The sequence below is a fragment of the Habropoda laboriosa genome, unplaced genomic scaffold (genome assembly GCF_001263275.1).
Source record: "Habropoda laboriosa isolate 0110345459 unplaced genomic scaffold, ASM126327v1 scaffold72, whole genome shotgun sequence".
NCBI lineage: Eukaryota > Metazoa > Arthropoda > Insecta > Hymenoptera > Apidae > Habropoda > Habropoda laboriosa.
The window spans coordinates 96,111-109,286 of record NW_017100188.1 but is presented as its reverse complement, the minus strand read 5'-3'; the positions used below and the strand labels follow the sequence as shown (position 1 = coordinate 109,286).

The 13,176-nt window shown below is 34.2% G+C and overlaps 1 protein-coding gene across 1 annotated transcript in view; it reads right to left on the bottom strand.

Annotated features, from left to right (window-relative positions):
* The window catches only part of LOC108579765 (synaptic vesicle glycoprotein 2B-like), a 9,277-nt gene extending 944 nt beyond the window's left edge, over nucleotides 1–8,333 (bottom strand). Inside the window, exons 1-9 of the mRNA XM_017943373.1 lie at nucleotides 7,794–8,333; nucleotides 6,398–6,454; nucleotides 4,934–5,095; nucleotides 2,859–3,021; nucleotides 2,595–2,716; nucleotides 1,734–1,972; nucleotides 1,263–1,483; nucleotides 839–1,056; nucleotides 366–525 (exon numbers count right to left, since the gene is read on the bottom strand). Of these exons, the coding sequence (XP_017798862.1) occupies nucleotides 366–525; nucleotides 839–1,056; nucleotides 1,263–1,483; nucleotides 1,734–1,972; nucleotides 2,595–2,716; nucleotides 2,859–3,021; nucleotides 4,934–5,095; nucleotides 6,398–6,454; nucleotides 7,794–7,797 (1,346 nt within the window). The 5' untranslated portion in view covers nucleotides 7,798–8,333. The remainder of the gene's footprint in view (nucleotides 1–365; nucleotides 526–838; nucleotides 1,057–1,262; nucleotides 1,484–1,733; nucleotides 1,973–2,594; nucleotides 2,717–2,858; nucleotides 3,022–4,933; nucleotides 5,096–6,397; nucleotides 6,455–7,793) is intronic.
* Between the last annotated feature and the right edge of the window lie 4,843 nt (nucleotides 8,334–13,176).

Genomic DNA, 13,176 nt, shown 5'->3' with positions numbered 1-13,176 from the left:
ATAAAATCTTCTATGATTGATTTTTATCGCCACCTTGTTTTTTTTTTCATTTAACGTCTTCAAGATTTTATCATTGAAGTCAAAATTCTAAGTCTGAAAAATTGGTTGATTTCTATTTTTTACGAAAGAAAAAACTTTTCGCAATTATTTTCAAACGGTGCAATAAGGCAGCAATGCAAGTGGGTAAACGGAGATCACGCGATTAAGAATCGTGTAAACGCGCCGTTTACAATTATGTCGTTGTTTTGTCCTCGGATGTCACTGGGTAATTAGCAACAGAGGCGACTGTAAATCTCCCTGGCTGGTGGTGTTTGCCAGTTTCCCTAATAAATAAATCAAGAGGGAACGAATGGTCGTTTGCTTACCTGAGATTCGTCGGGAACATGTCGACAATTACGCAATAGACCAACGAGATACCGAGGGACGTCAGAGCCTCGAACACGCAGGATAATATCAGATTCTGCGTCGCATTGACGACGTAATAGAAGGCAACCGTCACTGCACCGGAGACCAACAGTGATACGACTGAAATATTAACGTTGTCATTCTAATTAGCAACGAGTAAAATAGAGTAATAACTTATTTGTTTACGAGTATGAACCTATTATAGTACATAAAATACATATACTATATTAAACATAATAGAAAACGCTAGAGCGAAAGAAAGCAAAACAGAAGGAAAAGAAAAGACTAAATGTAATAAACTGAGGAAAAAAAGAAGCAAAGGTTGGCTAAAGTAATAATAATCAAATAAAATACTGAATATTTCTCAACGTTATTTTTATCACATTTATAATATTAATGTTTATTAAATATTTTTCAAATATGGTATACATACTTAAAAAGAATTTGGCGCCCAGTTTGTGCACGAAAAGTGGTAGGATGATGGATCCAGGAATGCAGGCGAGTCCTATATACACGGTGTGCAGATAAACAGAAGGCGCGATCACAGTGTCACATCCAAAAGCGTCGACCAGCGTCGCATTATCCGATTGGGCTGACACGATGCACACTGATGTGCTCTGGCCAGGATTGTCGTGTTCGAATTGCTCGAATCTACGATTATCAAATTAAATTTCATTTAAAAAAAAAAAAATGTCGATATTCAATTGTATTCTATTGACACAGAAATTTTACAGAAAGTGTATAATATGGAGTAAGAACAACTTTTGTTTCTGGCAAAGTTTAGTATTCAATCTTCATCGTTGTAAAAAATGTTTTTCAGTGTCGAATAGAAATTCAAATTTATTATTACGTTATACCTGGTGAACAATTCTGGGAACCAGACCATAAGGGTGTAGTAGCTACTAGTGAGGCCAAATTGAATGGCACAGGCAAGTAGCGTGTTTTTGTGGTATGGTGATTTGCAGAGAGCGGTTGTTAGGTCTTGTACCTCCTTCAGGAGAACCTTCAGGTCTTTTCGTTTGTGTAGCTTCAACGACCTCGTGCTCTTATCTTTAGTCTTCTCTTGCAACGTTTTCACCTGGAAAGAACATAAAACTGAACTTAAAATTGAGCATTGATACTTTCAACATTAAAAATTGTCCATTTTTTTTTCAAAAATGTAACAAATACTGAGACTTAATTATTATGTATGTATATAATTATATGTAGTATTCTTTGAAAATAGTATTATTGAACTTTTGGTTTTCTAATTTTCTAAAAAATATCGTTAAATAATTATAATTTCACTCGCGCGTTGCAAAGTATTGAATTTCTTTTTTAATAATTACCGGGTAAGAGTCAGGGCTTTCGCCAGTGTTCTGCGAGTAAATCCATTTGAACACTTCGAGGGCGGCGTCCGTTTCGCCGCACTCGAGGAGAAACTTCGGGCTCTCCGGGAACGCGAACAGCCACAAGCCTAACATTATCGAGGGTAGAGCGCACAGCGCTACAAAGAGATTCCACGACTTGAAGTAAAACACGTCCGAGATGTACATAAAGTCCATCGGTATGATCAACCACGCGATCACTGAATAAACGGAAAGATAAATCAATTAATTCATCGAAAGTTGTTTTATAACTGATATGACAATAAAATGTGACAACTTTCAACGAACCATTATAAAACACTAATATTTTTATAAATAAGAGACTTATGGATTTTGCAAATAAAAATAAATATAAATGAAACACTTTTGCTAAAGAAGAACATTTAAAACAACTTTTTAAAAATAAAAGTCTTTCATTTTAATTTAACCTGAGTATCCCACAATAGCTTTTCGCAAATCGTCACATTCTATCGCCACACCTGTTGTAAAAAGACAATCGTTCGATCAGCACTTCGAATAGAATTCCTTTAAATCATAGAAATCTTTAAATTCATCGTTATATAGGTAATTTATTTATTACATAGAATACATGATTTTTTGATAATGCTATATTAACTTTGTATTATTATTGTCGTTTTAGTATATTTTTAATGGAAGCACATATCGTGTTCTGGTGATTTCGATGCCCGTATAGTAGTGTTGTATCACCAGTTTCGAAGTGTTAATCAAGTTACTTAATAATCTTTGTTTTATTATGTAGAAATTAGTAATTCGTCTTAAATTGACAATTCATAAATGTTGAATAATCAAAATGTTACTCACATGGTAATACTATGACTCCAACGGTCCAGAACATTTCCATCCAACAAAGGCATCTTTCACGATACTTTGTCGGCTGGAACTCCCCTAAATACGGAAAACAAATTCCCATAGCTCCCGTAACGCTGTATGTGATCAAATGAAAAACAAACAAACGTAGAAATAAAACGGAAAGAAAAAGAAAAGTGTCGAAATTATGGGAAGAGTAAGGTGGAATTTTTGCAGGAGAAATTTCGCGGAAAAGGAATATTTAATTATGATACTTACGCGAATCCGTTGAAGAAACGGAATACTAGGAATATCCAAAAATACTGGACGAAGGAGGAAATGACGCCTACGACACCATCCATTAATAACGTAGCAATTAACACCACTTTCCTCCCCTTGGTGTCAGCCAGGCATCCCCATATGTAAGATCCAACCACCATACCTATGAACAAATGAAGAAAAATTCTATTTCTTAATAAAATTCATGAAAAGTTCATTTATCTTTGTTCTTTATTTGTGGACGATTTTATGATTCATAATGAAAGGAGAGAGTGCAATGAGGGAAAATTCTATTTTTTAGCGAAAGTCGCAAAAAGTTCATATATCTTTTTTTTTCATTCGCGGATAATTATTATTGCGAATTATTTTCCAAGATTTGTTGTGTTCCAAGAAATGCAGTAATTTTCTGATAAAACTGATCTCGATGTAGCGTACGCGTGCTTTTGTTAATTAAACATCGTGTTTTCGACGTGCGATAAAAGTTCAAGTAGAAAAGTGTGGCACAAGTCAGACGCGCCTAGCCATGATGTGACTGTCAGATGAGCGTACGCTTTTTTCACTAGGCGAACAGGAAAGAAATAAAAATTCCCTATATAAACAACATTTTTTCTCAACAAAAGGGAAGAATTGATCACCTGAAGAAAAAAAAGACAGATTGAAAATTGCCTCCTCGACAAATTTCTTTCTTCGAGTAGAAACAGAAAAAATTGGAAGTAATCATTTAAATAATAAACATAATATTTTCCCCCACTTCGAAGAAATGTATGTAGGTATTTGTCAAAAATTGACAAGTTTTTTTTGTTGCACAGTGAAGAATTCAGAACTTTGGAGGTTGAATAAATTAACGGGGAGAGTAGGGGTAATTGCGAATTCGTATATATAATGCTGTTAGAAAAGCATGAAAAATTCCTCCTTTTGCCATATGATCGCTCATACCGAATGCAATGCTAGGTCGCCAATACAAAACAGTTGACAGAAGACTTTTGCTCATCTTTGTCCAATTTTTTGAATAATACTAACGTTTAAAAACACAAGAAAGTACAAATTGAGGGTTAATTTAAAACCAGTATATGTTCTATTTGATGTTTCTAACCTAAAATTCTCTCTGTTGTTTTCGTTTTTCACCTTATGGGGTAACGACCAGCCAATTGTGTGGGTCAATCTCGAACGTTCGTCATTAACCCGTGTTTCGAACTAAAGAGTGTCATAGTCAACAATTTTGATTTTATTTGTTACGATGTTTATGTTCCGCGATCAATTTGAAGAAGAATTGTCTAACAATTCTCATACTGAGCACACTAATAATGACACTATCGATATACAAGCTTCGTTGAACCAACCAGATTGTTCACTTGATCGTTCGATTCCACTCTCCGATATTATAAACTTGTCCACTCTGCCTAAAAAAATCTGCTAAATACAATGCCAAGAAAAGGCATTCAACGATTTTAACTAGCACTCCCATGAAAGTGGTCATGGTAGAAAAGAACCGAAGAAAAGATAGGAAGTATGAAGAGAAACCAAAAGACTGACTGGAAGCAAAGTAGTGAAATATTTGAAAAATTTTGAAGAGAAAATAGAGAGACAGACAGAAGAAGAAATATCAAGAAATAAATGGAAAATAGACAAAAAGAAAGTTAACGCTGAGAACGACGAAGATGAACATTACTGTATTTATTGTAAAGAACAGTACGAGAACCCTCCAACTGAAGATTGGATTATGTGTTACGATTGTTGGGAATGGGCACACGAAAAGTGCAGCGACGGACAGAGCACATCTAGAGGCTATTTAGGCGACCTTTGGAAAAAAATAAGTAGTGTCCCTGATTACCCCGCGACATTTAGGAAATCAGGAACAGCAACGGTATGGTTTTCCTATTAAAAATTGGATTTCTTTTTAAATTTTGTTAAAGTTGATTATAAAAATATATAAACAGATAATATGCCTTCGTATATAAACAATAAAAAAGTTATTATCTTTATAATATTTTGTTCCATTCAATTTATTCCTTAGTTGTTCGTAATTTCCCTAGAGATGGAAAAATTGATTTTTCATTTATCCTCATGAAACTCACCTAACATTGGGGAAGCTGTTAGCCAGCCTTTCGATGTTGAATCCATTTCCAAATCGCATTGTGCTGCCGGTAACACGAACGAGAGTATCGTGACTCCAATGGCTGTGTCCATGTAAATTAAGCCGCATACTGCCAGCAGCATGTAGTGAAATTTCCCGAAACCTAATTAGGTGGAACGATTTACGGAACATTTAGTCACGTTCTCGAGAGCATGCAAAGTTTAAATAAACAACGAATGTATTTAACCGATTATTTGACGTTTGATTCATATACCTAAGTCTTCGTCAAATCTACCCGAAGTACACAAATCGCCTGTTGAAAATTTCTTTTTTGCTTTTTGCGAATGATTGTTCGTCTTTATGAAGAAGAGATAACATCGATTGTTTACGTTCGCTGTCTTAAAAAAAAATTTACAATTTCTTTACAACCCGTAATTTTAACATTACGCCGGTTTATCTAGATTAAAATGAGTAACGGATCTTCTAAAATTAGTCGATCAATATTGTAAGAATCATTCATGCAAATCAAATATAATTTGTCGTAAAGTTGATAGTATTTCTTTTTTCAATTAAAATTTTTTCATTTATGTCTTTTATCGTGCACGTTTTTTCATGTATGCTTTTAAAGTATCTTCGATAAATTTCACGATATTTAATTCACTTGCTGTAGATTGTAATTTCAGTTTGTTAGACAATTCGAAATAGTGTTATTTTTAATTTAAACAATCTTAATTTTCTAATTAAAAATCGTCGTTCTGATGATTTTTTAAATTTTTCGTCACTCCAGCCTTGATTAATTGGGTTAACGGGGAAAAAATATTCCGTCCGCTGAATCAGCGTTTCCGAAAACCCGCGAGAAGTTTTAATATGCTCCTGATAAGGACCGTGACGTTACAAATTAAACAATGCTCTTGAACTTGATACCATTTCACACGATTCGTGCTTTAAAATCACATCTCCTATCGCTAGAATAATAAACACGTCACATACCACTTTTAAATCGTAAAACAAAACAAAAAAACAAAAAAAAAAAACAAAAAAACAACGTAAAATGATAAAATAAATTTAACGAAATATCTGTAAAAGGGACAATTAAATTTAAGACATTTTTACAGTCATATTTCTTTTCACAAAAACGATCGCGAAGAGAAAAATCCACGCAAATATTATTGAAAAAATACGATCTCTAATCAGATGTGTCTACTTCACGATTTAATTCACCTGAAAATTGATTTACCAATTTAAATTCATCGTTCGATCAAATCTCGTAAAATCGATATTCTGCAACAGGAAGCGGTGAAAAATAAATTTATTTTAAGACATTTCGCCCGTGTCGATCAAAATAGATTCGTTTTGTTACGATAATGCTTTCAACAGTTATTGATAAATCGTTTTATTATCTCTTTATTAATTGATAGTACATGTGTATGTACAAATATAGAAGTAATGAGTTTTGATGATTTACCTGTTACGGTGATTGCATGCTCGAAATCGGCACCTCCGTCTGCCAAGAAGTCGAGCCCTGTCAGAAAGCAAAAGATTTATTAGCGTCTCCTTGCCTCGGCTTCCTATTGTTACGAGGAGAGATATTCGCGATAGTGTATCAGTGTGTTCCGCGGACACGTGTCCGCGATGGAATTTTTGCGTCGGACAAAGTATACGGGAAATTGAAAGATCGTTCAAGATTTCATCAAATAAACCATCATGGGTTGTAGATTTAGTATTTAGAAAGATGCAGCTTTTCGTAAACGTTGCATTGTGATTCGTGGTTTCATTTTGAAAATTTTCAGTTATTTTCAATTAATATTCAATTGTTACTTTTATTTGCCGATTTGACAAATAGAGTAGAACTTTGTTTCGAAAGAGAAATGAAAATCGTGGATTGTAGATTTAGTATTCGGAAAGATGTAATTTGTCGTCAACGTTGCATTGTGATTTGTAGTTTTATATTGAGAGATTCTGACTTTCATTTCAAACTTTAACGTTCGTTTTGCTTATCGATTTGGAAAATAGGGTAAGAATTTAAATTTGAAAAATTATAGAGATGAAGAATTATTTTTCAGCGAGGAATGGGTTGGAACCAAGAGTGCTAATTAACGATACAGCACTATCCGAAGAATTGTAATAGAAAAATAACACTAGTATAGATGTATCAGTACGTAAGATAGTATCTAGCATTTCGTAATAATTTATAATCATTGGCAACATCAAAAATGTTACTAATTATGCTTGCAATACTAATCACAGCATCGATAAGCAGACGAAAATGAACAAAAGTAAAAGAAAGTCAAATAAAAGAAATGGAAAAGTGAAGAGAAATACGAAAGGTAAAGAAATTAACAGGTAAAACATTTCACAGAAATCAGACTTATCAAAAATTGTGAAATTTGAATAAAAGTGAAAAGTTAAGTAAAAAACAAAAGGTAAAAAGATTAAAAAAATTCACACAGAAGGAGACAAAAGCATCAAAAATTATGAAATTGGAGTAGAAATGAGAAATGTCTTATTCTAAAGTACATATACAAGAGATGATTCACAGATAAAAAGCAAAATTCAAACCATCCTCAATTTTCCATCGTCATCGTCATCATGAAAGATCATCGAATCTACTCATGGTGAACGATCACGTTGCAAACAGACGCCAATTTACAAAGCATAAAAGAAAAAAGTGAAAAAACCAAAAATTAAGAAGTTAACCAAAAGATTGCACGTAAAATTAAAATTGAAAAATAAAAAAAAAGAGGGAATCTGATATTAAGTACAAGGGACGATTAACAGATAAAAATGAATCCTCGAACCATCCTCAGTTTTCCATCATCATCATCACCATTGTCATCGTCGTGAAAGATCATCGAACCTACCCATGGTGAACGGTTACGTTGCGAAGGTGTACGGTCTCGCGCGAGGTGATCAGGTCAGGTGGTGTTGGAGAGAATCCGGGATTCTGGAGGACCTCGGTCGCCAAAGCGTTGCACTGTCTGTTCCTCGTGCGCGTTCCACGGTTTTGTCCTCGTGTGCAACCACTGCACGCTACGCTCATTGGTGAATACTCGGTGGTATTTGATCGCCGCCTTTATCGCACGAGCGAATTCGACGATGATATATCCACCGAGACTTAAGGGAACCTTCCTTCTCTCTAAAAACAGTTCCCTATTTTTTCTCTTTCTTTACTCCAACTTTTTCCCCCTTCTCAATGATCCTCGAGCGATTTCAATTCGATCGAATAAAAAAAGTTCTTCTCGTAAGTAGTACTCGGACTGCAATCTCTGCAATCGAGAAACGATAAAAAAAAAAAAATGATCACTGTGTATAAAAATCTTCTGTGTTCACCAAGATCAAAACACGATCTTCCGTGGCGAACGAACGACTGACCAAAAAATCGATCGTGCCTCCACATATATCTCCACTGTTTTCGGTGGCTGCTTATTAGCAGCTCTCTGATAAGATACAGAACGCTTTCTTTCTTCGTTTACCTGCTCTCACCCTCTCTTTCTCTTTTCTCTCTCTTCCTACTAATACTCTTTAGCGGTACAGCTTTTTCGTTGGAAACAGTCGCTTCTGTAAAAAAAGAACTGCTAAAACGTTTTCTTCGTGTTTTCTACACGTATAAATGTGTGTACATTTGTAATAATAATTACGTATGTATGTCGGTATACGTGAGTGTAGTAGAAGTGTATATGCGTATACATGTTTAAGAGGGTTTTGCAATTGCCCCTGTCACGATACGATCGCACGCACTCTACTCGATAAGACAGTTGAAACAGGTATCACGGGATTTCTAATTGCTTTAGATTACTTTGATTAAAATACGCGGTTTACTCATGCGGCCGTTTATTATGCATGAGAGTTCCGATATCGCGGATGCGTTTATCTATGTTGCATGGATCCGATTTCATATTGTTTACCGACCTACTAAAAAATTTTCGTATGCGTTTCATCGCCGGTAACTCGACCGCCATTTCTGGGCCAAACGTTATTAGATTTCGTATTTTCGAGAGATTTCGACGAAAGAGCATGCTTCTTGCCCGTTCCTCCAGTGTGATATTGTTATTTATGATTGTGTGAACGTCGACGAGTATCGTCTTCAGGGTCTGTATGCACGCTGTCCAAATAACAGGCTCGCAATGACTAAACAGAGTGTTTGCCAGGGATTCGGTTAGGTCCGTGAGGTAACGTGTTTGTCGCAGTATATCATGCTTGGGATTTCTAACTGCGTTTTTCTGCATCCTTTATTAAAATGTCTCATTTCTCGCAGAATTTGATTCGTTTTCAGGTTGGAAATTGAGATTTGGTCGGTTTTGAGGGATTGATTGATGGTAGCGAGTCGTTTCTAGAGGAAATTATTTGTTAATATTGAAATGGAGGATTTATTTTAATAAATATGGAATAAAAATTTGGGGAATTTTGCTTTCAATTTTTGGGGATTGTTTGACGACAGTGAGTCATTTCTAGAGAAAATTAGTTATTAGTATTGAAATGAAGGAATTATTTTAATAAATGTGGAATAAAGATTTGGGGAATTTTGTTTTTCATTTTTGGGGATTGTTTGACGAGAATAAGTCATTTCTAGAGAAAATTAGTTATTCGTGTTAAAGTGTAGGAATTATTTGAATAAAAGTGGAAAAGAAAAATTTGGGGAATTTTGTTTTTAACTTTGGGGGATTGGTTGCTAGCTGTGAGTCATTTTTAGAGAAAATTAATTACTAATGTTGAAGTGAAAGGGTTATTTTAATAAAAGTGGAAGAGAAGAATTGGTAATTCGGAAAATTTTATTTTTGACAAATCCAAGTTTGAAAACAATGAGTTAAATCTAGTTTTAGTCACACACCGATATCTTCTTTTCTCTATTAATAATATTAAAGTCAAGGATGGAGTATGTTTGTCGCGGTATATCGTGCTTGGAATTTTATCTGCATTTATCTGTATCCTTTTATGAAGATTCTTGCTGATAAATAGGAATGCATGAATTTCATAAAATGAACAGAATATCAGTAATAACAATTAATTAATATTACATCAAGTCACTTAATACTTTTTCTAACTTTCTGCAAAGAGAATATTGATTTGACACCACTTAGAGGAATATCATACATCATGGTTGGTGCTCGTTTAATTATTGATGAATTTATCGCGTGTCGAAGTGGCCTCAAGATGGTTTGATGGTCTCTTCCTGCCACTTCCAGCTCAATTCCTCATAAAATAATTACGACCTGTTAATAGCCTGCTCTAAATATGCACTTTTACCAAAATATTAACGTCGATCAGTACTATCTTCACTCCTATCTCTCTCTTTCTCTCTCATAAGACTTATTTATGGTAGTATTATCGAGGAATCTCTTCCGTCATGGCGTGGCCCGGTAAAAAGCCCGTAGACATGTTTTTCTGGACGCATGTGTTACCGATAACATTCTTTCGAGATTTTGTGCAATTCATCGTTGCAATTACAGTATGTTTAATTTTGTCGTAAGAAATATTGATAAACAAAGAAGTATTTGATCCTGAAGATATACTCAAATTTAACGAAATACAGGGCGTTTAAAAGAAATGTTACCAGTTGTATGAAAGTAACTTGGTTGGAGAATCTTTTTTTTCTTATTCCGTTTGTTCCAAAGACAGTCTCCTTGTTTTTTCAATCGTTTGAAAAGAAAATTTTACATACAAGTGTTAATGTTTTTTTTTTAAACCACCCTGTACATTCGATGAAATGTACATTTAACCCAGACATGAGTGTTATGAAGTTGAGGGATTTTCTCAAGGATTAGTCAGAAATAGTGATCTCATTCCATCATTTTGATTCATTTGTTAGACGTAAACAGGCTTATCAGAAGAGAAGATCGAATAACAACGTGAACTTTCGAGTTTTTTTCCAAATGAAGGATCTAGAAAGTTTTATCGTAGAGGAGGAATATAGACTATTTTTTATAGTGATTAGTATAGATTAATTGAGTTGAAAAGAGGATTAAGTGGGAATGAGGTTGATGGAGATGAAATTAAGTTAATTAATTAGTAATTCTGGATTAACTGAGATTTGAAATAGAAAAATTTAATTGGAACTTAAGTTAGGCAATGTATAGTGCACGAGTTACCTTGGAGCTAATTCAATTTTAATTTCACACGAGACAGATTGAATTAAACTCAATTGAAGTAACTGAAGAGTGAAGCTTAAGTCAGACTTGACTTAACTTAATCTCAGTTTACAAATAATCATGATAATTACATTTTAAACTCAACTGAAGTAACTTTGAACTTGGACTTAACTGAAATTCAACTTGACTCAAAAGAATCAACTCTATATAGACCGGACCTTAATTTACACTCGTCACAACTCAGCCCTGCATCGACAACAAATTCTAACTTTTTCCAGGTTAAACCAGATCTAACCAATTCCTAATCTAATCCGTAAATCAGACCTTTCTCAAATTGAACTCAATTCTATCTACCAATAATACAACACGAACATCAATATTTTCCACTGATTAATTCAACTCATCTTTACTAAAATAAATCGCAACTTTGATATGTTTAATAACATAGAACTCAACGGTAGCAATCTTTCTTAGAAACGAAACAGGAAGCTGTTTGCCTAACTAGTGCGCAAATAACACGATATCTTGTGACTTACGGTTAATCTAATGATTATTTCACGAAAATCGCGAGACAAAAGCCATAAACCGTAAATCGATTAAACGGTCGATGCTATCGTAGCCATGGAAATGAAATATCGATAATTCACGTAATAAATTGTGTTTCAAAAAATTTCTTTCTTCTTTGCAAACACGTTTTCTTAATTTCACGTTGCTTTTTTGGTCAGCTTTCTTTTTTTGGAAAATAAGTCGATTAGAAAAGAAATTTTTAACTAAAATCTCTGTGATTCCTTCGTGAATATTGTATTTCATTAAATTACATTTGAAAAATAGAATTAATTTATACCTTTTTCGACCATTTTTATTCATTTACCACTCGTTATGAAAGTAAGAAATTATGATCTCGCTACTAGATGATTAAAAATATCGTCGTAATTATGACTATGTTGTGCAGATCCAGCTTGTAACATAATTATCGTACAATCTCACGGGTAAAGTCCCCAAATTGGGAGATTTATCTTGTTCCGTTATCGAGTTTGAGTATCTCGTTGGAATAGATCGAAGGTAGATACGAGAATCATTTTATTAATCATGCGTTCGACGAGCATGGTCGCGCACGGCAGACGAAGGTCGTTCCGTTAGGAAATGATCTCGTCAAAATCGAGTTCATCCGTCGATAATCTCTCGTGACACTCGGTTACGAAAATGAAGTGATCAAAACAATCGAAAGATTAGTCAAGTAGTAATAACAAATAATATTTCTGTTTGTTGAGATGCTCTCGAGTATTAATTGCGTAGATTATGGCTCGAATTCAATGAGAAATATCATTTTAACTCTGACTCATTTCGCTTCAGTTTTTAATTTCATTTAGAGAGTTCTATCCTTAATTTTCACTGACACATTGGGAAGCTAGCTGTGATGGTCATTTTGGCTTCGACTTTTCCAATATTCAAGTATTTTTAACACATCCTGCGTATCAAATATTCGACAAAGAGTCCACTGTTTCCCTTTTCCGTATTCGTTGGATTTGTTTCGTTCATTATTATCTTCTTAAAGCATCAAAAAATTTCTCAGTGTAATGTAACATGTTTTTTTTAATACAGTAATTTGTCTAACTTTTTAAGTATAATTTTAATATAATTTCCACGTAGCATAATCCACAGAAAATACATTTTCAAATGAATTGATACATTAATTTCAACAACGTTAAACCACTCTTCTTGATTTATGCTATTACTCAGTGTTGATCTGGCAATATTTCTCCATACTAAGGCGCCAAAATTCGCGACAGGATTAAGCAGGGTATACGAATATAGCGGTTATCGAGACAACGGCCGAGTGAATGAAAACAGTGGCCATTTTACTGGGACTATGTCCAAGACTGTGCTTTACGTAATCAGGACGACGATTTCGGCGATGTCCGCTTTATCAGACACACGTGTACGTCGTCTTTCTCATCGGGCACACCAAAAACACAGGACTTTCCTAACGCATAAACCATAAATCGTAAGAAAATATTCACACAGAAGTACGATTTAATCTCAGTGTAAACGTTAACCTTTCAACCGGAAGTATTTTTTAATAGAAACACTCGTTGATCATTATTTAATTAATTTAACGATACTTTAATTTAATTCCTAACGTATGTAAGTATAATTG